This window comes from Cervus canadensis, chromosome 29 (genome assembly GCF_019320065.1).
Source record: "Cervus canadensis isolate Bull #8, Minnesota chromosome 29, ASM1932006v1, whole genome shotgun sequence".
Classification (NCBI taxonomy): Eukaryota; Metazoa; Chordata; class Mammalia; order Artiodactyla; family Cervidae; genus Cervus; species Cervus canadensis.
The window spans coordinates 47,284,969-47,309,795 of NC_057414.1; the positions used below are offsets into that span (position 1 = coordinate 47,284,969).

Here is a 24,827-nt window from a genome sequence, read left to right on the forward strand (position 1 = left end):
GAGAGCCCGTTTCTTTTTATCACGATAACAGTCCATTGTCTGGAGGCACCAGTTTATTTATCCACTCACCTACTGAAAGACTTCTTGGTTGTGTGTAAGTTTTGGCGACTATGAATAAAGCTGCCGTAAGTGTCCACGTCCAGGGTCTTGTGTCGGCAGGAATTTCAGCTTATTTGAGTGAATGGTCACCAAGGAGCCTGACTGCTGGGTCCTATGGTAATAGTATGTTTAGTTTTGTAAACCACTGCCGGACTGTCTACCAAATGGCTGTACCTTTTAGCACTTAGACCAGCCATGAGCGTTCCTGTTGCTTCACATCCTTGCCAGTATTTGGTGGTGTCAGTGTTCTGGACTTTGGCCATTCAAGTAGGTATATACTGGTATCTCATTGTTGTTTTAATTTGCATTTCCCTAATGACATATGATTGGAGAAGGAAATGGCAGCCCACTCGAGTGTTCTTGCCTGGAGAATCCCATGGACTGAGGAACCTGGTGGGCTACAGTCCATGGAGTCACAAGGAGTCAGATATGACTGAGGAACTAGGCAATGACATATGATGTTGATCATCTGTGTGTCTTCTTTGGGGAAATGTCCAGCTCTTTCCCCTGATTTTCACTTGGGTTATTTAAGAGTTCTTTGTGTATTTTAGATGCCAGTCCTTTATCTGATGTGTGTTTTGCAAAACTTCCCTCCCCATTTGTGGTCTGCCTTCTCCTCCTCTTCACAGTGTATTTTGCAGTTTTCACTTTAATGGGGTCTTGTTTATCAGTTCTTCCTTTCACGGGTAGTGCTTGTGGTGTCTTATCTAAGAAGTCATTGCTAAATTCAAGATCACCTAGAATTTCTTTTACATTATTTTCTAGAAGTTTTATAATTTTTGTGTTTTATGTTTAGGTCTGTGTCACAGTTGAGGTTAGTTTTTGTGAAAGGTGTAAGGTCTATGTCTAGATTTTTTTTTTTCTTTTTTTGCATGTGGGTGTCCCATTGTTCCAGCACCATTGTTGAAAAGATGATCTTTTGTCCACCGAGTTGCCTTTGCTCCTTTGTCAGAGATCACTTACTGCACTTGTGTGGGTCTATTTCTGGGCTCTCTGTTCTGTTCCGTGGATCTCTTTGTCTGTTCTTTGACCAGTACATGATTGGTGAAGTTTTATAGTAAGACTTGAAGTCAGGCAGTGTCAGGCACCTGACTTTGTACTTCTTCAATACCGCATTAGCTATTTTGGGTCTTTTGCCTTTCCATGTAAAGTTTAGGATCAGCTTGTCAGTATTCACAAAATAACCAACTAGGATAGAAGTCAGGTCTTTGGCGGTGGGGTGGGGGGGGGCCTTAAATATGCACTTCCTGTCAAGGAGCACCAGACGTTGGTGAAATGTGAAAGACAATTAATATGAGAGACAAAGCCCAAAACGAATACATCGTGAAGGGAAGAAAAAGAGAAAGCAGATTATGCAGGGAGAATAAGATCATGAAAAGACATTATTAATACGATCAGTGAGATAAAAGATATTGCATCTTTTTAAGAACAAAATGCTCTTTTATAAAGTAACAGAGAACAAAGGAGCTCTTGAAATTAAAAAATATTATAGCAGATATGAACATCTGGATAGATTGAAAAATAAATTGAAAAAGAATCTTCCAGAAAGAGAAAGATGTGGAAAGTTGGAAAGATAATTTAGAAGGTCCAGTGTGTGCTGAAATAAAGCTACCTCAGTGCTCACTTCGGCAGCACATATACTAAAATAGAGGTACCTCAAAGAGAAAATGAAAGAAATGTTCGGGAAATAATTGAAGGAAACGTTCTAGAATGGAGGGGTGCAAGTTCCTGACGGAAAGGGATTCGTGAGTCCCCAGTATGAGAGATGAAAACGGACACACACCAAGGCATATCAACAAATTCCAGGAAACCTGGGCCAAGAAAATGTCTTCCAAGCTTCTCTATCTTGGGGTGTCGGGGGCAGTCTTTTTAGATGTTTTTGTCTATTTCATCAATTTGAGAAAAGGGTATTAAAGTTTCCTGCTGTGTTTGAAGAGCTGTCTGTTTCTTTAATTCTGTCAAATGGGGCCTCATTATACTAGGTGCATAAACGTTTGTGACCGCTACGTCCTCCTCGTGAATGACCTCTTGTATCATTATGAAATAGCCCCTCTTTATTTCTGGAAATGCTTTTTCCCTTAAGTCAGTGTTTTCCCCAGCTTTGTTGATATACAAATTACATAGCATAAAATTTCAGCCTCTGGAATCACACAGCCCAGTGGGTTTCGGCACATTCAGAGTTGTGCAGCCGTCATCACCAGCCTGATTTGGGAAGGCTGTGTCACTCCAAAGAGGACGCTCCTGCCCACCGAGTGGCTCGTTCCTCCAGCCCACTTGGCTAGTGTGAACAAAGCTGTTGGGAACTTTTGTGTGCAGGTGTTTGTCTGATCGTGTTTTCAGCTCTCCTGGGCATGTATGAGGCCAGGAGTTTCTGGATCGTATCATAAGCTCTATGTTTAACTTTCTGAGGAATTGCCAAAACACTTTTCAAAGTGGGTGAAGTCTACTTGGTGAGATATTAATATAGCCACTCCATCTATGGGAATTCTTTTCCGTTTATTTCCTTTCCATCTGTGTTGAGTGCGCCAACAGCATACTTATGCCCTTCTTTTTCATGTTTTTTTTTTAAACGATATCTGCTTTTTACCTGGAGTTTTATTGCATAAATTTCCGTTGCTGTTCCGCATAGGCGTCCCAGCTTGCCGTCTGTTTCTCTTCAGCTCTCTTCTCCCTTTTCCGCTTTATTTTGGATTATTTGACTCCTTTTAAAACTCCATTTATCTGCTTTTAGCTCTGTTTCTTTCCATTCTCTTGAGTGGTAGCTCTAAGGTTATAGTATACATGATTACCTTTCTCCATCCGCTCAGAATTCATACTGCACACGTCACATAAAGCATAAAAATTTCACAACCGTAGAGATGTATCCGCCTCAGTCCTCCAACAACTGCCCCACATACTTCTACCCACATTAGAAACCCCACAGAACAGTATCATTTCTGCCTAAAACAGTCGTATCTGTTTAATAAGGATAAAATAATCTTCCATATTTTGCCCGGGTATTTATCATTTCTGATATCTTCACGCCTTCTAAAGATTCATCGTCATTTTCCTCCAGCTTAGAGAACTTGCTTAGCTTTGTTTGTAGTGCAAGCCTGCTGGCAACAACTTCTCTTGGTTATGGTTTATTTACAAAGGTCTTTATTTTGCCCCCATTCTTTATATTTTCAAGTGGTTACAGAATTCTAGGTTGACAGTTATTTTTTCGCAGGTTTAAAACGTTGTCCCAGGCTCTTCTTGTCTCTGTAGTTTCCGATGTGAGGTCCACATAGTTCCCGTGTGAGTAACGTGTCCTCCTCTGCCTGCTTTAATAAGATTTCGGGTTATCTTTGGCTTTCAGCAGATTGACTATAACGTGCCTTGGCCTGACTTTTCTTTGTATTTGTCCTGTTTGGGAATCACTGGGCTTCTCGAATCTGTGCATTAATGTCCTTCACCCGGTTGGGTAACGTTTCAGCCATTGTTTTTTCTCTTTCTCCCTCTTCTAGGACTCTCGACTTTGTCCCCTCTGGGCCTCTAATTTTCATCATCTTTTCCTTCTGATGTTGTCCACAAGTCCTTAACACTGTGTTCACTTTTGAAACTCTCCTCTCTCTTCACGTTGGATAAATTCTATCTCCGTACTGAGGTTCCCTCTTTTCTCTGGCATGTCCGTTCTGCTGGTAAGCCCATTCAGTGCGATTCTGCAGATTCCCTGGTGGCTCAGATGGTAAAGAATATCCCTGCAATCTGGGAGACCTGGGTTCAACTCCTGGGTCAGGAAGATCCCCTCAAGAAGGACATGGCAACCCACTCTGGTATTCTTGCCTGGAAAATTCCATGGGTGGAGGAGTCTGGCAGGCTACGGTCCAGGGAGTCATAAAAAGTCGGACATGACTGAGCGACTTCACTTTTCACTTTAGTGTGTTTTTAAATTTCAGATACTGTGGTTTTTTCAGCTCTAACATTTCTTTTTTCTTTGGTGAAATTTCCTAGTTTTCATGCATTAAGAGTGTATTTTCCTTTAGCTGAGTATTGTTATAATAGCTGCTTTAAAATCCCTGTCTGATAAATCCAACACCATTGCCATCTAAGTCTGTATTATATCCCGTATATAATATTATATCCTGTATTATGGCAACTCTGGATTTTGCTACATTTCTCACATGAGGGCTGATGTTTTAGTTTTTGTTGATAATTACCTTGGTTAGATTCAAGTTGCAAACTGACTCGGCTACGGTGGCAGCAGCTCAAATACCATTCAGGTGTTTTAGCCTCATCTGCAAGGCCCTCTGCACACACAGTTCAGATGTCAACCGGAGCCTTGGGAGAAGCTTACACAGAGAACATGGAACCACCTCTTCTCTGGCTCTCTTCTCTCTGGGACTCTCCCCTCACTTTAACAGCCATGGACATGAAGGGCTGCGTCCTCTGATTTCTCAAACCAGAGAGGCTGCCGTTCCTAACAGAGCATCAGGTGACTTACACCACACCTCCTCCATGGTCCAAAGCTTGCAACTTTCTGCTTCCACTCAAAACCTGCCCACCTGTGTTCATGCTCCAGGGCTTTCAGGGAACTGTCTCTGTTGGTTTGGGTTTGAGGATGAGGGGACTGTATTCTGTCCAGACTTTATGAGCTTACTTTTACCGCATCCTCCAACCTCAAATTTCATACCCCAGGCAAACTACTGTCTAACTGTACAGTTAAAGCCATTTTCAAATAGACAATGTCTCAAAAAAAAAATCATCTCCCAAACTAGTTTTATTTCACACATACTAGAGAATGTCCTCTAACCAAAAAATGAGGTTCTGAATCAAATACATATACATACATGGGGTCCAGGATTCAGAAGGTCCAAGACAGGACAGAATCGGGAATCCTGAGGGTGACAGATGGGGGCCCAGGCCAAGTGCACACGGAAGCCACACTGTTAAAGAAGTCTGCGGGAGTGGTTTCCTCAAGGCGGCAGACTTCACACCCGATGTCCCGGGTCCTGAAAAGAGATTTACGTAATTAAGGGAGTGTTTGGATGTGAATTACTGTCAAGCACACAGAAAATTAAACCAGTATAAAGACACCAGAAAATCATCTCACTCCAGGGAATACAAAATGCACTGGAAAAGACGAAGCGATCGCAGCATGCTGTAAGTTCACCTGTGAACAGACCACACGTTGTCCTTCAGCCCCTAACTTGTGTCCGACGCTTTTGCGACCGTGCAGACCATAGCCTGCCAGGTTCCTCTGTTCATGGGGTTTCCCCAGGCAAGTATACTGCAGTGGAGTTGCCATTTCCTCCTCCAGGGGACCTTCCCAGCCCAGAGATCGAACCTTCATCTCCTACATTGGCAAGCAGGTTACTTTACCACTGAGCCACCTGGGAAGCTAATTAATAGTCATGATGTAAACGCTTCATGTTGATTGGTTAAAACTACCGTGTAACCATCACCAGAGGGCAGAAGTCCTGGGGAAGTGGGGGGATGAAGAATTCTCCGCGGAGGGTGACTTTGACCTCCCAGAGGACAAGGCGTTCTTGGCTGTCACAGCTGGTGGAGTTGGGGGCAGGGGGCGGAATTGCTGGATCTCGTGGACGCGATGCAAGGAGGCCGCTAAACACCCTTCGGTGCCCACCTGGACAAAGAATGAATTGGTCCACAATTGCAGTAGTGCCACAGCTGAGAGAGAAGAGCTAAATCATCTTTTTCAGTGGCGGCGTGTCAGCAGATGATATTGAAAGCATCAAGGAGGAGCAGTGTAAGCCTGGTCAGAGCTGCAGCGATGGACGCAGAATTGGCTCAAGGCTTTGGTGAGAGGTGGGGCGGGGTGGTGGGGTCCTGTTGGCTTTGTAACAAAAGCCTTACAGAAGTCTGCCTCTAAACCATGTACACGTACAAGCTGGACACTTAAGTGGAGGAAGAGTTACTTAGAAAGATGCACACGTGTGGAAAGGCAGGCAGAGTTTCCTGAACCCGGGTGGTGGCCAGGCTGGTGGCGCTGCCTCTGCCAAGATGTGACTCCGTCAATCGCACCGTCTTGTATGTGAGAACTACGTATGAAGAGAATGGTATGCTTCTTACCAGTTAGCGAGATCCGTGATTTGTGAGTAGCTTCTCTCTGCTCCAAGGCTGGAGGATCTGGTGTAGCCTGTGACTGTGGCGGGTGGTGAAGGCGCACGCCTCCTGGTGGCAGCATGCCAGAATTGCAAGCTTGGTGGTGTTTTATTTCTTGTTAACATTTTCGAGGGTCAGTGCAGTTCAGGATGGGCTTCGCTGGTGGCTCAAGTGGCGAGGAATCTGCCTGCAATGCACGAGACCCAGGTCCGATCCCTGGGCTGGGATGCCAGCCCGGACAACTGAGGAAACAGCAAGCACTTAACCCACTCATCCTGTCCCCACATGAGCAGTTTGCGGCTCTGAGGATGGTGGCTGGCTCTGAAGTCCCGTTCTGGCTGAATTGAAGCTTCAGCTTGTTTGAGGCTGGGAAACCGAAGCCCTCCTGCCCCTCCGCAGTGGGAGGCTGGAGCGGCCTGTTCCCTTCCTGCCTGATGGTCCCGGGCTTGCCGATTCCAGGCTGAGCTGTTGGCGCCAGTGCCTCTGTGCCTGCTCAGAGGAGGGCTGTGTGCTTGCGTCACGGCACAGCCTCCTGGCCCTGTGTGCTGTTGGTGTTAGCGCGCTCAGCTGAACACCCGCCGCCGACCCACAGAGGCCCCCACCCCGCCCACAGCTCTGACCTCGGTGCGTTTCTGGCTGTTCCGGCCAGACTCTATCCAGAGCTTACTGCCTCGCAAACCCGGGTGAGAGCTTAAGTTGGGTGGGGTTGCGGAGAGACGGAAGGGGAGAGGAAAGTGTGAGGGGTCACAGCCAGGGTGGGTTCTGCGGTGGGGGCTGCGAGAAGCCGGTCCTCCCGTCGCACTACCCTTGGCAGGTCCTCAAGGCCCACCCCACGGCTGCCCTGACTCGGCACGGACAGCAGGCGGTGGTCCCGCCCCTGGCCCACCCGCCGCACACAGCGCCTCCGGCCGGCAGCTCCCAGCCCCGCGCTTCCCGCATCCTCACGGAACCTCTTGCGGGGGCCCCAGACCTGACCCTGGTCTCCCCGCCGCTCCCGCCTCCCTTGGGGGCCCTGCTGCCCACGTGGCCAGCCCAGGCTCTGCCCTCTCTGCGTCCGCTCTTGGCCCCACCCCACCGCCCATCCGGAGCAGCGGGTCCTCCTGGAACGTGGATCAACCACCTCACTCTCACGCCCGAAGCCTGATGTTCTCAGCCGGCTCTCCAGGCCCCACTGGGTGGGCCTTGGGCCGCTCAGAACCTCGGCGTTCCCTCTGCCCACTCCCCGCCTGGTTCGCCCAGCTCTGTGCCCCCGCTGTCTTGCCAGCCTGCACTAGGCCGCTGTCCACAACCTTCCCTACGCTGCCCCCCATGATGCCTTCGCCCGGGAGCCTGCCCCCTCTTGCCCAGCCCTCTTCCCCAGGTGGCACTCCATGTAGCTGAGAGGACTCTGTTCGCTGGCTCACGTGCTGTTCAACTCCCCCGTTAAAATGTAAGCCCCCAGCAGGTGGGGACGGACCGTCCGCCCGGACCTCCCCATCCCTCCTTCCTGGGTTTAGTGGCCGTCAGAGCAAGAGTGAGGGTTGGAATGAATCTGGAGCCTGTGGGGGAGACGCAGAGGGGACAGGGCTGAGCGGGATTCTGGGCCTGTGTCCCAGCGTCTGCAGTCCCGCTGAGGCGGGCCGTGTGCTTCTGCCCAGGGAAGCCTGGGCACAGTGGTCTCCTCTCCCAGTCAAACCCTCCGTCACCCTCTCTTTCCCCTGAGCTTCTTCCTGAGATCATCCGGTTTCCTAGTCACCCTGAGAAAACCGGTGAGAAACAGTGGCTGGGAGTCACCCCGCAAAGAGACGGCAGCCGCTCCCCTCGGCCCCCCAGAGGGAGGCTGCACCCCCGGGGCAGGGGAGAGGGACTGGCTGTCCCGTGGGCCCGTCCAGGCCTGAAGGGGCCCCCGGGGAGCCGGGGTTAAGCAGGGCGAGCTGGCCTGGAAGAGGCCCGCCTGTGCCCTGGTCGTCAGGGCCAGGCACCTAGGGGGTCTGCTGCGTCTGCGAAGACGCACCATGCTTGTGAACCTGTGGCTGACTGTGTTTAAGGAATCCACGGCCAGCCGAGAAGTGCAGCAAAACGGGGCCGGGGCGCCGCGCGCTGCTCATTCCTCGGTCACCTGGGCAGTGCTCAGAGTGGCCACAGGCTTCACCCTCCATGCCCAGCGCTCACACCAGGAGCTGTGGGGGAGGGGACTGCAGGGGGCAGGGCCCACCTGGGCGGCAAGTCAGTGCCGGGGGCGTGAGGCTGGAAGCCAGCCTGGCGGCGTGGAGCCCGAACCCTGGAGATCAGGGGAGGTAGCTCAGGGGGAGCTCGGCCCCCCGCTCTGAGCCGGGTCTGCCTTCCTCTCGGTGGTGGGCTTGGGAGAGGTGGAGGGTGGTGGGCACAGGGGCCTGCAGCCTGGCTGAGCCCTTGGAGGTGCCCAGTGCAGGGGCCTCAGGCCCCACCAGCCCACCGGACGTCACTGGAGTCCTGTCTACCTTCGTGCCGCAAGCGCCATCCCAGTAGGGACGGATGGGAGTCAGAGGGCAAGAACAGGCTGTGGCCAGCACCAGGAGCTCCCGACTGAGGGCCCGCATGGACGGCGTGTCGGCCGAGGTCCTGGTGACCCTAGCGTCAGGGTCCTGGGAGTGGTTGTCCCTCCCGTGAGCGGAGGGACCCATCGGCCTTAGCACCTTGCCAGCCAAGCTGTCTGTCTTTTCTGGCCTCTGGACCAGAGAGGAGGAAGGAGGGAGTGCCCGGAGGGAACAGGGGTGTCCGGGCGAGGGACAAGGCGGCCAAGTGTCGCGTTCCCTCCTAACCGTGCACGTGGGAGGCCCGCCGGGCAGGGAGCCTCTGGGCTTTGGCACGAAGCTGGCCACCCAGCAGCTGCTCCTGGGTCTGCCCAGGTGGACACCTCCGAGGCTCAGGCCGCTCAGGAGGTGGTCCTGTCCCCCCGCCCCCGGCAGCTGCGGGGACGTTCACTCCTGGGAAACAGCCCTGGCCGGCGCCTGTCTGGAGGCCCGGCCTCACCCTCCCGGTTTCCCCAAGGACCCCCCTCGCTCCCACAGGGCCCGCCCGCGTGTGACCCCTCCAGCTGGGCACTGCATTCCCCCGAGCTCACCGCCTGCCTCCTCTCCCCGCAGGTGAACAACGAGAACGTCGTCAAGGTCGGCCACCGGCAGGTGGTGACCATGATCCGCCAGGGCGGGAACCACTTGGTCCTCAAGGTGGTCACGGTCACCAGGAGTCTGGACCCGGATGACACCGCCCGGAAGAAAGGTGCCCGCCCCCAGCCCCCAGCCCCCAGCCTGCTCAAGGGACAGGGGGCCATCTCCCTGCCTCCTGTGCTCAGGCGCCCACAGGACGTCCCATCGCTCGCCCTCTGCGGGGCTCCCAGTCCCCCACTGAGAGCAGGAACCCCGTGGGAAAGGGCGCTTAGGAGGTCAGGGCCGCCCCCGTCAGGCCAGGCTGTGCTCAGCAGACAGACGGGGGCCTGGGGCTCCAGCTCCAGACTCTTGCATCAGCCCCTGCAGCAGCTCACAGCCTGGGCCAGGGGGAGGCAGAGGTCTGAGGGCCCACCCCGCCTCCCCAAGAGCAGTCACAGCTGGGGAGACCGGGCCTGAGTGAGGCCTGCAGAGGGGCGCCAGGAGCAGGCCAGACGCACCCCCTTAGAAAGGAGGCTGGAGACGCATGTGACAACTTCCAGAGCTTCCCGTGACCACCCCACCGCCGGCTCCCCGCCCCGGGGGCGAGGCCCCGCCTGAGCCTCCCCAGCAGGTCAAGGGCCTCCTGACCATCCTGGAAGGGTGTGCGAGGGCGGCGTCCCGGGCCTGGCTCTCACCTCCATCTCCCCCGCCCGCCCCCAGCTCCTCCGCCTCCGAAGCGCGCTCCGACCACGGCCCTCACCCTTCGATCCAAGTCCATGACCTCGGAGCTGGAGGAGCTCGGTGAGTGCCGGCTCCCGCCTGCCCTGGCCCAGCACCCGGCGTGCCCGCGGGCTGGCCTCGCAGAGCCCCAGCCTGTGCATGCCCCCCGCTTGCCCGCTTGCCCCTCTCCCGGCCCCAGCGCCCAGGAGGCTGTCAGGAAGCCTCCCTGAGCCCGGGTCTCCCACACTGGCCCCCCGCGTCCCTCCTGGGCTCGGGGGAGCTTCGCCGTTGGGCCTCCTCTCTCTTGGTTCGTCTAACGTTGTTCTGTTTTGAATTTTTGGGCCTCTCACTAGTGGATAAAGGTAAGCAGACCCCTGTGGTCTAGGGTGCCCGCGAGATCTTTCCTCTCATGCGTGGCTTGGTCCAGAAGGCCGTGGCCCCAGCTGAGGGTGGGCACAGACAGCAGTGGGCTGGCGGGCCTCAGGCCAGGGCACGGGGCTTGCTGGGGCCTTCTCGAAGGGACCGCAAGAGGCAGAGGGCTGTGGCCGCTGGGCCCCAGGCGTGGCCTGGGGAGGGCGCGCAGAGCCACGTGGGCCCCGGTCCCGGCGGCCGCGTGGCTCATGACGAGGATGCCACCGGTGCTGGTGAGCTGCCATCCCGGGCAGTCCCCGTGGCTCAGGGGCACGTCCTCCAGGAGGCCGCTCTGCCCACACAGGAGCGGCCAGCGGGCTGATGGCTCACTTGGCTGAGAGGGCTCGGTGGGCAGGGAGGAAGCGTAGCATCTGTGACTCGGCGCAGGGCAGGTTCCAGGGGCTTGAAACCAGCCCTGGGCCCCGGAGCTGGTCCCCGCAGGCCCAGCCCGTCCGGGGGGCAGAGTTTGAGCGCCCTCGCTGGTCTGAGACTTTCTGGGCGCTCCGATCGGGCCACGGCCTTAAGGGGGAGACCTTTGGGCCCTTCTGTCCAGAAGGACACAGCGGCCTCTCCCCCTTTGCGGCTCCTCTGACAGGGTCTCCCGGGGCCCGGGCCGGCCCCTGTGAGCGCCCCTTGCCCGTCGCCGCATGCTGGGGCTACACCTGCAGCTGGGTCGAAGGCCTAGGTCTTCTAGAAAGTGGCAGCCCTGCCGCGGGGCCTCCCACCCCTCACCCAGAGCCCCCTTCCTCCAGCCCCTTCTGGACCACACCTTGTCTGTCCAAACAAGACTCCAGAAACCACTCCCCTGCACCCAAGCCTGGCCCAGCCCCCCGAGAGGGGCAGCAGTGTGACTGTCCACAGGAGCTTCCCTAAAACTGGGTGGCGTTTACCACGAGGGCTCCCCCAGGAGGACCCAGGCAGGTCACCTCTCGGGGGGGCTCCAGCTGCGTCAGCCCAGGGCTGAGGGTCCTTCCTGAGAGCCGCCTCGGTGCGTGACGCCCACCACGGCAGGGGGGACAGGGGCTGTAAGAGGAGAACCCCTTGTCCCCCGTGGACAGGGCAGGCCCCAAGGTCCCAGGAGAGCGGACTGCGCCCCCTCGCCCACCTGCATCTGCCTCGGACCGCAGGGCCCCCGTGGTGGGATGGGGGGTCATCAGGCCCCCAGCGAGGGAGCCCAACCCGGGCCCCAGGAAGCACTGCCCCCCGCCCCCGCCACCCTGGGACTCACGCTGCCCTTTCTGTTTGCAAGCCTCCGTCCGGAAGAAGAAGGGTAAGGGGCGAGCCCACCCCCCCGTGGCCCTCACTCGGTGTCCAGACTGTGTCGTGACCTGTGCTGTCTTCTCTCTGCTCGGGGACCTCCGGGGCGCCCAGCCCGGGACGCGTCCCGTCTCAGTGTGACGTCTGCCCCGCCCCTCCCCGTCTGTGGTCGCCCAGCGTGTCTGCGTCTCCCTGAGTCGTGTCCACATCATCGACGTGTCCACTGTCGTCCAGAGGGGCCTGTCTGGGTCAGGGCTGGGGGGGCCTTCCCGCGGGTGGGTGGTCAGGGTGTGGGCCAGCAGGGCCCCTGGCAAGCGGATCGCTGACGGCCCTTTGCTGTGGGCAGGGACTGCCGCCCTTTAACTCCCAGAAACCCCTGCCCTCCAGGACGCCCGCTCTTCACGGGCAGGAAGACTGCCCTGGAACTGGCAGGCCACACTGCTCCCTGCCCCCGGCTGGCGGTGGCTCCACAGGGGACCCGGCCTCCGCTCTGTGAGCAGCCCCCCCGCCCCCTGCAGCCAGGCCCCCCAGGACGTGCCTGTCCCCAGCAGTCCCCATGGGCAGGGCGCTTCTCATCTGGTCGCTGGAGACTTAGAGGTGCAGAGGAGGGAGGGGAACTATCGCAGGCCACAAAGACACGACGCAGCACGCGAATCGCTGAGATGGAGCAGGGGGCAGTCCTTGGAGTCCGGCGGGACTGCATCTGGGGTCTCCGGTCCGGGAGCACCAGGGCGCACCTCTCTCACCCACAGTCTCCCAAGGCAGGCCGACCCCGACAGCCTCTCTCTGCAGCGGTCCTGGGCCTCCACCCCCCAACCCCGCTCGGAGATTCCCCGTGGGCTTTCCAGGCTCCGTCGCCCTCTTGACCATAGGGCAGGTGCCCAGGGCACGGGAAGTTCCCTGGGGTCACCTTACCCTCTGAACCCACTTCAGTCCAAGGCCAAGGCCAAGCCCAGCCAGCATGAACCGCTGTGTCTGCCCACCGCGCCTTCCAGAAGAGGCCCCGCACCTGGGCCGCGGGGGCCCCGTGGCCATCATTGGGCTGGTGGGGAGGGCTGCCGCCAGGAGGAGCAGCTCAGACTCAGGCTGGCCCGGCCTCAGGGGCACGTGCGGCCTGCCCCCACCCACCCCAGGGGCCCCGGCAGCCAAACACCCTGGACTGCAACAGCGACAGAAGTCGTGTCCTGGCGCTCAAGGACAGACATGTGTCCCGTGTGGCCTGCCTGGGCCGGGGCAGAGTCACACAGAGGACAGGCAGGACTCCTGGAGAAGGGGGCCCACCTTCCTTGCACAGTGGAGAAAGTTGGATGTGAATTTGAATTTGACCTTAGATGCCTCCATTCAGTCCTTGAGGAATCTCCCGAGGACCTGCTCTGTCCCCAGAGGTTGTCTTCATGGCCACTGTGAGGGCCACACAGGGCCAGGGAGGCTCCAAGCAGAAGCCGGGCCAGAGGGGAGGGGCCTGCTTTACCGCTGCCTCTGGGCCGGGGAGGGTCAGAGTGCCCCGCCCCACCCCTGGCACACCCGCACGGCCTCTCCTGGGAAGATTAAAGAGATGGGCGGCCAACAGCTGCCGCTTCACCAGGAGCGGCTTGTCTGTGCCATCTGGTGCCATCGATGCTTAGCTTCCTCAGAAACTGTGTCGTGGAGGAAACCCTGAGAGTGTACCCTCTCACCCCAAGACAGGGCGAGGCTGGCCCCACCCCCCTCCCCCCAAGGGCCTGGCAGGACCCCCTGTTCAGGGTCACTAGGAGGGACAGGCTTCCTGGAGGTCCCCGAGATTAGGATGCATTTTGTGAAACGACCGCCCGAAATGCTCCAGGATCTGAGAGTCCGAATCTCAGCCGTGCCAGGCATTTCCGGAGCAGCTGGGGGCACCCTCCTGATGGTCCTGAGGAGCGGGGCTGCTGGATCCAGCCCTGAACGTGGCCCCGGACAGATGGGGGCCCAGGGATGGGGGGGTGTCTGCAGTGGGTGGACACCCCGTTTCCCCCAGGGGAGACTAGACCACCAGGGCACGGTGTCAGCCTGGCCTCAGCTTCCCCTCCTTGCCCCAACTTGGGGGGAGGTCATTCCACTCCTTGATTCAACGCCTCCCTCCTACAGACCAAGCCAGTGACGTCTGCTGAACGACCTGGGGCTTCCCCAGCAGGAGAGCTCGGGCACACGGGCGACTCAGCCTGTGCTTGGGGGAGTGCTCATGGGTGGGGGCTCTGGGGTCAGGCAGGAGCACCCCACTCGTGCTCTGGTCCCCGAGAGAGGCGGGGTGCCTGCGCCCTGCCCCCCATGCTTGACATCCGCCCCCTCCTCCCAGGAGGTATGCAGCCCGCGGTCAGTGGGCACCACGCCATGTGTTTGCTTAGAAAATTAAAATACAGGGTCACTTCCAGGGTGTTTGCATCAGCTTACTCCTAGATTGTTTCTGAAGACTTGACAGTTTTCCAGCCTGTCGGCAGGGTGGCCTTCGGCCTCAGAGTGCTTCACTGTAAGCCCGCGGGGCCTGGGCTGAGTAATCTCAGCACCGACAGAAACCCAATCCCAGGCTTGCATAAAAGAAGCAGAATAATCCTCGTGAGCCTGGAAGCAGGAACAAAAACCCAGTCTCACAGTGTTCCTGAAAAGCCTTCGTGGGCCAGTAAACAAGCCCTGCACCGCAGGGGCTGAGCCGGCTTGAGACGACGCCCGGAGGGGACCCGGGCCCCCGGGGGACGTAACCTGGGCCTGCCCTCTGCATCTGAATGGAAGAAATCACACTAACCACCCTCAGTGGGAAACAGAACACCAGCCCCCAACATAACCCCCGCAGAACAAGGTGCTCTCGTGTGTCCCGGCTCCAAAGACTGCGTAGGTGTCGTGGAGACCAGAGGGCCAAGGTTACACAAAGGCCGGGACCGTCCACGTCAGGGTCGCCATGGCTCCAGGGATACACCCCCAAATACACCCCAAGACCACCCATCGGGATGTGGTGTGGTGAGCAGGGTGCAGACTTCTCAATCAGCCTGACCAGACAGGCCGTTCCGATGGCACACCCGGATTTCCACTGTCAGCCAGGTCTGCAAGCTCCCCACTGGTCCCGGAGTTCCAGCGGCACGAAAGGCGTCAGCTCCTCATTTTCAGGCTGCAGGATGGGGACAGTCCCCCCTATAACCAGGCTCTTGTTAAGATGAGAAATGGAATGAAGGCGGCTCAAAGTCCCACCAGGGTCGCCTTTGCCTCCCCTGCACACACCCACCGTCGAGGGGTTTTGGGAGTGCCTGCCACATGCCTGGGGCCCCAAGACCACGGTGTTCCGCCGGCTCTGTCCAGGCCTGCTTCCTGGCTTCCACTCCAGCCTGCTCAGTGGGGTGGACTGGCCCAGTGAGCTGGGCAAACCCCAGAAGTGGACTCGCGGGGCCCCACTAGGAACAGGAGGTCTCAAAGACCCAGCTGTGTAACTGTCTCCGTCAGGAGCCCCTTCCCGCCCTCATGGGAGGCCCTGCAGGCTGCAGCCACTCAGCCTTGCCCTAACTCAGGGGCATCCTCTCCCCCGGGGGTAGGGCAGCCTGCCCGAGCTGCATGGGCTGAAGCTGAGGCTGGGCCCAAGAAGGCAGCCAGACCCCTGGATGGATGTCCCCACGTGGGAGCTGGCCCTGACACCCCGCCATCCCTGGAGGAAGAGCCACACCCCGGCCGAAACAAGGGCGGCAGCCAGCGTGAGGGGCCTGGATTCCAGGGACGGGCCAGAGGGGCAGGAGGTGGGGGAGAGCTGCACAGCAACAAGGGAAAGCCCCACCCGAAGAGAAGTCCGGCCCAGGCTCGCTTCGCAGCGGAGGCGCACTGCTGGGACAGGGTGGGCACGGGGGCTCGTGAGGCAGGAGGGTTCCCGGCCCCGGGAACGCAGGCAGGGAAGAGTGCGGTGACCACAGCTGGGGGTCCCCACCGAACACGGATGCTTCCGACCAGCTCCCAAAGGGTGGACACTTGCTGGGTCTGGCGCATCCACGGGGAAGAGGCTGGGAGAGCTGCGGGTCCCAGAGTGAGGAGGATCGGGGGGATCCCCCCCATGCTGCCGCCGCCTGAACCCCTCTGCCTTTCCGGGCTAGGCGCGCTGGCACTGTGCAACCCTGGCCCTGGTCCAGGATGGGGTCCTGAGAAGCCAGCGTCCTGCCCGTTGGTGGTGGGCGGGCCCCAGCGGGCCCCTCTTGTTGGAGGTCTGAGGGAACTTTTCCAGGGGCTGCGCTCCTCCTGGGCGGCCCCTGCTAAAGGCAACTGCTGCAGCATCTTGGGCCGGGCACCAGGGTGCCAGTCCTGTGACTCATGCTGGCCTCGCAGCTTGGGGTCTGCCAAGACCCCAGAAGCCTGAGCCGTTCTGACAGCATGAGCTTCGTGGGGAGTCACAGGACCCCAGGAGGGGTTGGGGTTCAGCTCGGAGAAGACCTCAGGCTGTGGACAGAACGCTCGGGCTGCGAGGAGAGTGCGGTGCCTCTCGGGGTTCCACCAGGCCCTCTTCACCCTGGCTTCCCACTCCCCAGGGGCGCCTCCCATCGCAGCAAACCAGGGTCCCCTTCCAGACGCTGGTGCCTGAATGCAGTCGCCGGGTTCCCCCCACACACACACAAAAGTTTAAATTTACATTTTCAAATAATTTCTTAAGCTGTAAGCATCACTAATAACTGACCCTCGGCTTGTTTATTCACAAGCAACTAAGGCCTACTTTCTGGGGTGAGGGAGACCCCCCACATACAGCAAAGCCCAGACTTCCACTGGCTCCGGAGTGGCGGCTGCCTCCGCTCCCCAGCCCCACCCCTGCCTACACCCACACTGCCCAGTCGCCTCCATCCTTGGGTCCTGGGTCCTGAGACCCTAGCAGCTGCATTTACAGGGGAGCCACACCGCTGAGCTGTTAGAAAGAGATTCACGACATTGACTTAGCTCCCACCTCCCGGAATGAACAGCTCTAGTGGGAAGAAGGCAATGCCCTCGAGTCTCAGGGCCTTGGAGGCTGCGTTGCTGTTGGGAGGGTCTCCTCTCCCTCCTGTTCACATGCGGGGTGGGGGGCCGGGGCCTGTCGGTGTCCGTGCTTGCGGCTGAAGCGTGCGTGCGCCATGCCACTTGCACGAGAAAAGCTTTCTTCAAACGCAGAAGGCACGTGGGCGCTTTTCTCGCAGCCCCCTGCCCCATTGTGGCGCCCGTCCTGACGGTCCTGCTCCCGTTGCAGATAAACCCGAGGAGATCGTCCCGGCCTCCAAGCCATCCCGGGCCGCTGAGAGCGTGGCGCTGGAGTCCAGGGTGGCCACCATCAAGCAGCGGCCCACCAGCCGGTGCTTCCCCTCCGTCTCGGACGTGAACGTGAGTGCTCACCCCCCGCCCCGGCATCCACACCCGGAGCCCTGATCTGAGCGCACAGGCGGGCACCCCAGTGCGGGGCAGACCGCAGCAGAGGACGGACCTCTCACCGTGGACCCGCTCCCTTGGCACTGAGGGTCCTCCCACAGGACACGTGGAGCAAAGCCAGCCTTCGGGTGGAAGACACCCAGCCCCACCCTCGTGGCAAGCTGAGTCCCAGCATGCACGGGGGCCCCTGCCTCTCCGAGGTCTCAGGCCCCCGTGAGTCCCAGGGGCCGACTCCCGCCTGGGCAGTGGCGGAGACCACCGCGGCCGCCAGCGCCAGCCGAGCCCAGAAGGCTGCTGCTCTCAGGTCCCAGACACGCCCCTCTGCACCCCAGCTTCGAACCTGCGGCCAGAGCTGAGCACTGTCCGTGACACTTAAGTATTTTCTCTGACTCCGCTTCAGACTGACTCACTCTATTTAACCTTGCCTTTTCTTAATAATGCCAAACCGGCACACCTCAGATGGCAAAGAATCTACCTGCATTGCCGGAGACCTGGGTTCAATCCCTGGGTTGGGAAAATTCCCTGGAGAAGGGAAGGGCAATCCACTCCAGTATTCTTGCCTGGAGAATCCCATGGACAGAGGAGCCTGGCGGGCTAGTCCAGGGGGTTGCAGACAGCGGACACAACTGAGCAAGTAACACTTGCGCTTTCTTTCACCTTTCTTAATAATACCCATGAGTGTCGTTAATTTGATGTGCCGGTTTTCTGTAATACATGTTAATGGTAACAGGATGTTCACGCTGCCCCCCCATCTCAGGCACTCCGGGGGTGACTGCCCTGCGTGGTAGCCCCACACCCACCCTGTCCCAGAGATTCCAAGCCCAGCACCCGGCAACAGAGCAGAGCCGGCCGGGCGGAGGCCCGGAGCCGGGTGAGGCGGGGTCTCAGAGGAGCAGACCCCTTGAAGCATGAGCCCGGGGGGCCTTTGGGCTCTAATCCATCTGTGCCCTGAGCCACCCTCCAATGCCTCCGGGTGGGGGCCAGCCAGCAACCTTGGCTTTGCAGTCCAGAAGCGGCAGGTGGTGTGGGGGCCGGCCAGGGGGTCTGTTCCCAGTGCAAAGGAGGGGCGTGCCAGGCTCTTCCCGGGCCGGGGAGAAGGGCAGCACCTCCGCAGGTCCCACACGCTCGCTCGCTCTGCACCACGCTTGGTGGGCCCTCCACCGCAGCCGCTGCCATCTGCCGCCCTCGGAGGCAGATGTGGCCGGGGTCCGATGCCCACCAGCCAGCGCCGGATGCGCTTTCCTCCAGGACACGCATCCTGGCCCTTCTCTTGCTCAGTCGACGTCAGGCAGACCTCGGTTCCACCGAGTAGGGTCCACCAGGGTTTTGAGGGCAAGGAGGGCCCCCTTCTGAGTCCTGGACGCTCGGGTGCTCCCAGGACAGCTGGGGGGAGCCAGGGGGCAGGGCTCCGTGTCTGCTGGCTGCGGGGGGCTGGTCCCCCATGTGTCACTCAGCTCTCTGGTTTGCAGTCCGTGTACGAACGCCAGGGCATCGCCGTGATGACGCCCACCGTCCCCGGGAGCCCGAAGGGCCCGTTCCTGGGCCTCCCTCGAGGTACGATGCGAAGGCAGAAGTCAATAGGTAAGCAGAACATCCACGCCCACAGAGGTGGCCTGGGCCCTGCCCACTGGAGGGCACCCTGGGGAGCCCCTGGCCCTCTGAAACTTCCCTGCCCTCTGGAGTCCAAATCCATGGTGACTTACGACCTCACAAGCCAAGTATCCGTGATGATACCAACATGGGGGGGGTCCACAGTCCAGGGTGGGTGGTGGTGGGCAGGCAAGGTTCAGGGGTCCCCTCACCCCCACCCCGCGTGGTGAGTGACTGGCAGTGTGGGCCCACACCCCCATGAACGGCCACCGTCGCGTTCGGGGGTGCACTCAGCAGACATACTACGTGGGGTGGCTGAGCCGGCTTCTCGCTCCCTGAGGGGACAGTACCGTGGCGGGTTGGGACTGATGCCTTCTCGTTGACATCACATGCTTCCTACTGACTCGGTTCCGAGCGAGGTCAACACGACCCCTAAACCCAGCCCCTCTGACAGTCCAGCCCGGCCTCTGCCGCGTGAATTCCCAGAGGCCCTGCGGACACTGGGCGTTCGGCCCCGCCGCATGTCCAGCACTGGGGCTGCAGCCAGCGGCGCCATGGCCAGTTGGAGGGGGACCGCGGCGGGCAGGACCTGAGTGGTGAGGGACGGCGGAGGTGGCGTCTGCGGGTCCTCAGGCCCCCCTGCCCCTGAGGGGCTCGGGGCGCACACGCCATCTCCTGCCCTGGCTCTCGAACTGGTCAATAACAATCCATTTCCTCCTGTCAGACAGCAGAATCTTTCTATCAGGTTAGTGAACCTTGCGGTTTGGAGTCTGTCACGTGAATGTAATGGTTTCCTCCATAAGGCGTATTCGTAAATCACTCCTTGTGAGGTGCACGGGGCCATGGGCTGCGTCCCTGCCGTGCCGGGAAGCCCTCCCACGGAGAGCCGTGTGAGATTTGGAATACCCTTATCGAGCAGAAGTTTTCTTTGGGATAAGCTTTCGGAGTCTGTCCTAGGAGCTTTTTTGATTTGAAGTTCTCTGTTCTGTTACTGCTTTGAAAACCCTGCATGGCCCCCCACGGGATCCGCGTACCTGCCGTCTGTCCTCGTCTGTGTCCTGCTTCCTGGGTCCAGAGTGCGTCCTGTTGATGGTTTTTATACCTTGAACTGTCGGAAGGAACCTGGAAGCCCACCTAAAGGGCACACCAGAGCTCTGGGCCCCAATGCGGCCATCTCCCTCCCCTGTGGGTCCCCAGGACCCTCTCACCCAGCCCCACAGGCTTCACTGGGTCCAGTCATCCAGTCAGACCGTGGTGAGTGGGGACCATGGTGAATTGCCAGGCCCATCAGCTCAGCCCAGAGGGTCTCAGGACCCAGAGGGGCTGTGTTCGCTTGGGATGCTACTCCTGGGGTCCTGGTTGGAGCGTTGGGGCCACCCAGCCATCCTCCTGGGGGCCCAGGAGCTCCGGGACCCTTGGGGGGAGCCCAGATAAGTCAGGCAACAAAACGGGCCCTTGTTGAGCGGACGAGGCCGCCCCAGGGCCTGCACCCCCGCAGGATGTCGGTGCTGTGATGCCCCGGGCAGCAGCCCCTTCCCCCTCCCTCAGCCAGTACAGCAGCTGGTGTGCCCTTTGTCTCGCTTCCAACGGGCAGCTCCACAGCCTCAGTCCTAAACCCCAGAATGCCCCCTGGGCACCCTGGCCAGGTCTGAAGGAATAGAAGCCCCTGATCTCGGCTGTCCCGCCCCCCCACACACACACATACATGCACACACACATGCATACGTGCAGTCCCAGGGAGTGGGGCACCCTCACCGCCCCAGATCACACCGCTGCCCTGGGGACCTTGGAGGGCCGCGCCCGGGGAGGCGGGCGGCCCCATGCCCACGTCCTCGTCCCCCAGGTCTGTGGACAGGAAGGCCGGGGAGCTCCTCCTGGCCTCCAGACGCTTCTCCCAGGTTGCAGACGGTCCCAGAGAGACAGACAGAACACCCCGCAGACAGGAGGGCTCAACAGCACGCACTCTGGGCCTCCTGGTGCCTCTCCATTTTTTGGCTCGGAACGGGCCGCGTGACCTCTTGACGTTGTGGCTTGTGTGCTGTGTTCCGTGAACCAGTGTGCCTCGTGATTCCTTGTGAGTTTGGAGGAGACTTAGCGTGTCACACCACCCTCGGAGCGTCGCGGGCAGTGTGTCCTCTCCGTGATGTAAGTCTAAACCTGTCTTCTGCTTGTAGGGATAACGGAGGAGGAGCGTCAGTTTCTGGCCCCGCCCATGCTCAAGTTCACCAGAAGCCTGTCCATGCCGGACACCTCCGAGGACATCCCGCCTCCGCCGCAGTCGGTGCCCCCGTCGCCGCCGCCACCCTCCCCCACCGCCTACAACTGCCCCAAGTCCCCGACTCCGCGAGTCTACGGGACGATCAAGCCCGCCTTCAACCAGAACCCCGCCGCCAAGGTGTCCCCGGCCGCCCGCTCCGACACGGTGGCCACCATGGTGCGGGAGAAGGGGCTCTACCACCGGCGGGAGGTCGACCGCTACTCACTGGACTCCGAGGACCTCTACAGTCGCGGCGCCGGGCCCCAGGCCAACTTCCGCGGCAAGAGGGGCCAGATGCCCGAGAACCCGTACTCCGAGGTGGGGAAGATCGCCAGCAAAGCCGTGTACGTGCCGGCCAAGCCCGCCCGGCGGAAGGGTATGCTGGTGAAGCAGTCCAACGTGGAGGACAGCCCCGAGAAGACGTGCTCCATCCCCATCCCCACCATCATCGTCAAGGAGCCCTCCACCAGCAGCAGCGGCAAGAGCAGCCAAGGCAGCAGCGTGGAGACCGACCCGCAGGCCCCGGAGCAGCCCGGCCAGCTGCGGCCGGACGACAGTCTGACCGTCAGCAGCCCCTTCGCCGCCGCCATCGCCGGGGCCGTCCGCGACCGCGAGAAGCGGCTGGAGGCCCGGAGGAACTCCCCGGCCTTCCTGTCCACGGACCTGGGGGACGAGGACGTGGGCCTCGGGCCGCCCGCCCCCCGGGCGCACCCCTCCAAGTTCCCCGAGGAGGGCGGCTTCGGCGAGGAGGACGGCGGGGAGCCGCTGTCGTCACCGGCGCCCCGGGAGCCCGAGAACCACTTTGTGGGTGCGGGTGAGGCCGGAGCTCAGGGTGAGGCTGGCAGGCTGCCGAACGCCCCGGGCCAGGCCAAGGCGCCGGAGGGCAGCCCCGTGGCGCCCCCCCGGAGCGGCAGCGCGGCGGGCCCTGAGAACTACGTGCACCCTCTCACCGGGCGGCTGCTGGACCCCAGCTCCCCGCTGGCTCTGGCGCTGTCAGCGAGGGACCGGGCCCTGAAGGAGTCCCAGCAGGGCCCCAAAGGGGAGGCCCCCAAGGCCGACCTCAACAAGCCTCTCTACATCGACACCAAAATGCGGCCCAGTGGGGAAGCGGGCTTCCCTCCGGTCGGCAGGCAGAGCGGGCGGGGGCCCCTGCGGCGGCAGGAGACGGAGAACAAGTACGAGACCGACCCGGGCAAGGACCGCAGGGACGACAAGAAGGGCGTGCTCGTCAACATCGTGGACGCATCCCAGCAGAAGTCAGCTGGGCTGCTGATGGTCCACACAGTGGACGCGGCCAGGCCGGAGGACTTCCTGCAGGAAGAGGACGAGAAAGCCGACCCGGAAACGCAGCCAGACCATCCGCCATCCGAGGCGCCTGAAGGCGCCCCCGAAACCGAAGGTGCTTTCCCGACCCCCGCGGGCCCCGAGCCCACGGCCGCCACCGCCGCCGCGCCCGGCAGGACCATCGTAGCGGCGGGCTCTGTGGAGGAGGCGGTGATCCTGCCGTTCCGCATCCCTCCTCCGCCTCTGGCATCCGTGGACCTGGACGAGGATTTTATTTTCACAGAGCCATTGCCTCCTCCCCTGGAATTTGCCAATAGTTTTGATATCCCCGATGACCGGGTTGCTTCTGTCCCCGCTCTCTCAGACCTGGTCAAGCAGAAAAAAAATGACACCTCCCAGTCCCCTTCCTTGAACTCCAGCCAGCCAACCAACTCTGCAGACAGTAAGAAGCCGGCTAGTCTCTCAAACTGTCTGCCCACCTCATTCCTGCCGCCCCCTGAAAGCTTTGATGCCGTCACGGACTCCGGGATCGAGGAGGTGGACAGCCGGAGCAGCAGCGACCACCACCTCGAGACGACCAGCACCATCTCCACGGTGTCCAGCATCTCCACCCTGTCCTCCGAGGGCGGGGAAAACGCGGACACCTGTACAGTCTATGCAGACGGGCAAGCCTTTATGGTTGACAAACCCCCAGTACCTCCCAAGCCAAAAATGAAGCCCATAATCCACAAGGGCAACACCCTCTACCACGACGCGCTGCTGGAGGAGGACGTGGACAGCTTCGTGATCCCCCCCCCTGCACCTCCGCCGCCGCCTGGCGGGGCCCAGCCTGGCCCCACGAAGGCCATCCAGCCAAGGACCTCCAGGTTGTGGGGGGACGTCTCGGAGGTCAAAAGTCCGATTCTCTCAGGCCCAAAGGCGAACGTGATTAGTGAGTTAAACTCAATCCTGCAGCAAATGAACCGAGAGAAATCGGCAAAGCCAGGGGAAGGACTGGACCTGACACCGGGAACCAAGCCCGCCGGCCTCGCCCCCAGGTAAGTGCCCGCGACGGGCGTTCCTCGTCCAGCGCTGACCAGGAAGTGCCCCGGGGAGCAGAGGCACTCCCGAAGCGGATCCAGGAGGGCACGCCCAGAGCTGGCCGTGTCTGCCTCCTTTCTCCCGGCCTGGACTCTGGTGCCGCGGACCCCCACGCAGAGATGGGCCATGAGACCCGGCCACACGAGCCATCCCCGCCGTGGCTTCCAGGGAGGAGCCCCGCTCTCTCGCCCCCCATCCTCCAGAACCACCAGAACCCTGAAGGGGCCATTCTGGAACCCACCCAGGAGGTTTCAGGGGAGGGGGCGCGCTAGCCAGGGGGCACATGGGCAGCGTGCGATCAAGGGTGTGTCGGGGCCTCTGATCCCCTCCCCCCGTCACTACCTGGTCTGGGCTGGGGAGGGGTCGGTTCTGGACCCGCTGCCCCAAGTGAAGACCCCAGAGCCCACCCTGAGCAGGGCACGCGTCGTGGGAGAAGAGCGTGCAGTCATGCTCACGTGGGCGCTCAGTGTCGGGCAGAGTGTGAGGTCCCGCCTTCTTGGAACGGGGGACACACACAGGGCCCTGGTCCCAGACCCAAGCCTCAGGGCTCTGCCAGGCCCCCACTCGAGCCCACGCCTCCCACCCTCAATCTCTTCGCTCGGTTTCCCTCGCCCAAAACACACACGGCTTCCCAGGTCCCCCAGGCGGCATTCTCCTGTTCTCCTGTGGGTCTTTACTCCCGGGTTTCACTGTTGCCACTAACAAGGTCGTTCTTCATACGCCTACTGGGCAAGGCATTTGACTCGAACACCCAAGTCCACCATCTGTAATCCTGCAGGACGGTGGGGTCCTGAGAGCCATGACTTCCCAGCTCTCTTTCAATGTGGGTCAACCAAGTCACACGACTGTTCATGGTCCTCCTCGGAGCGCTAACAAGACCAGCATCCACAGAGAGAAGCATGCCAACCAGCGCCGTTTTCAAGGGGGCCCTCATCGTAACTGTGGTGTTCAGAGTCCTTCTAGTCTCCCCGATTCTGAGAGACGCGTGGATACATGCACGTGTTACACATTTGAGGGACACAAAGACATGTCATGGAACGGCGCCAGTCTTAGTTGCTAGGTTATGTGAAAATACAACAATCAAGATGCTTTATCTGTGTTTCACATTTGACAAAACCCTTGGATGTGGGTGAATAATGTTTCTAACAGCTGCTGGGGAGCAGATGGTAGTAACCCATTTCTCGGAAGGGGCGATGGAGATGCAGAAAGGCAGGCAGCCTGTCCATGGGCACGGGCAGCAGCGGACAGAGCCGGGCCAGGCCGAGGGCTTCTGACCGGCACGTCCGTCACAGTGACATCCGCGATACGGAAGATGTGGAAGTCATCTCCTCTGGGCGGCATGGGGGGCAGCGTGCTCTGCAGGGCACTCCCCCCGGAGGCTGGGCCCTCTCTCTCAGACTGTGGGCCTCCCTCACCCCTCTCCTGGCTGGGTGAGCTGCTCGGGACTCATGACAGAGGGGTCTCAGCAGCAGGCATCCCTGGGGTTGGCCTGGGTGGGAGAGGCCTCAGAGCAGAGGTCAGCTGGTAGAGTCCTGATGGACTTGAAGGGTTCAGGCCCTGTCTGT

The 24,827-nt window shown here is 59.9% G+C and overlaps 1 protein-coding gene and 1 long non-coding RNA gene across 4 annotated transcripts in view; one reads left to right on the top strand and one right to left on the bottom strand.

The window, feature by feature from the left end:
• SHANK2 (SH3 and multiple ankyrin repeat domains 2) overlaps positions 1-24,827 on the top strand; it is a 560,095-nt gene that overhangs the window by 522,943 nt on the left and 12,325 nt on the right. For 2 of the 3 annotated variants that reach the window (XM_043452087.1, XM_043452089.1), the window contains 7 exons: positions 9,288-9,423; positions 10,011-10,091; positions 11,671-11,691; positions 16,876-17,006; positions 18,521-18,632; positions 19,366-19,386; positions 20,816-23,219. In XM_043452087.1, the coding sequence (XP_043308022.1) occupies positions 9,288-9,423; positions 10,011-10,091; positions 11,671-11,691; positions 16,876-17,006; positions 18,521-18,632; positions 19,366-19,386; positions 20,816-23,219 (2,906 nt within the window). The remainder of the gene's footprint in view (positions 1-9,287; positions 9,424-10,010; positions 10,092-11,670; positions 11,692-16,875; positions 17,007-18,520; positions 18,633-19,365; positions 19,387-20,815; positions 23,220-24,827) is intronic. The other variant, XM_043452088.1, reaches the window with a different exon arrangement.
• The window catches only part of LOC122431045, a 44,200-nt gene that overhangs the window by 4,260 nt on the left and 15,113 nt on the right, over positions 1-24,827 (bottom strand). The window contains exon 2 of the long non-coding RNA XR_006266426.1: positions 4,908-5,069. This is a non-coding gene — a long non-coding RNA (uncharacterized LOC122431045). The remainder of the gene's footprint in view (positions 1-4,907; positions 5,070-24,827) is intronic.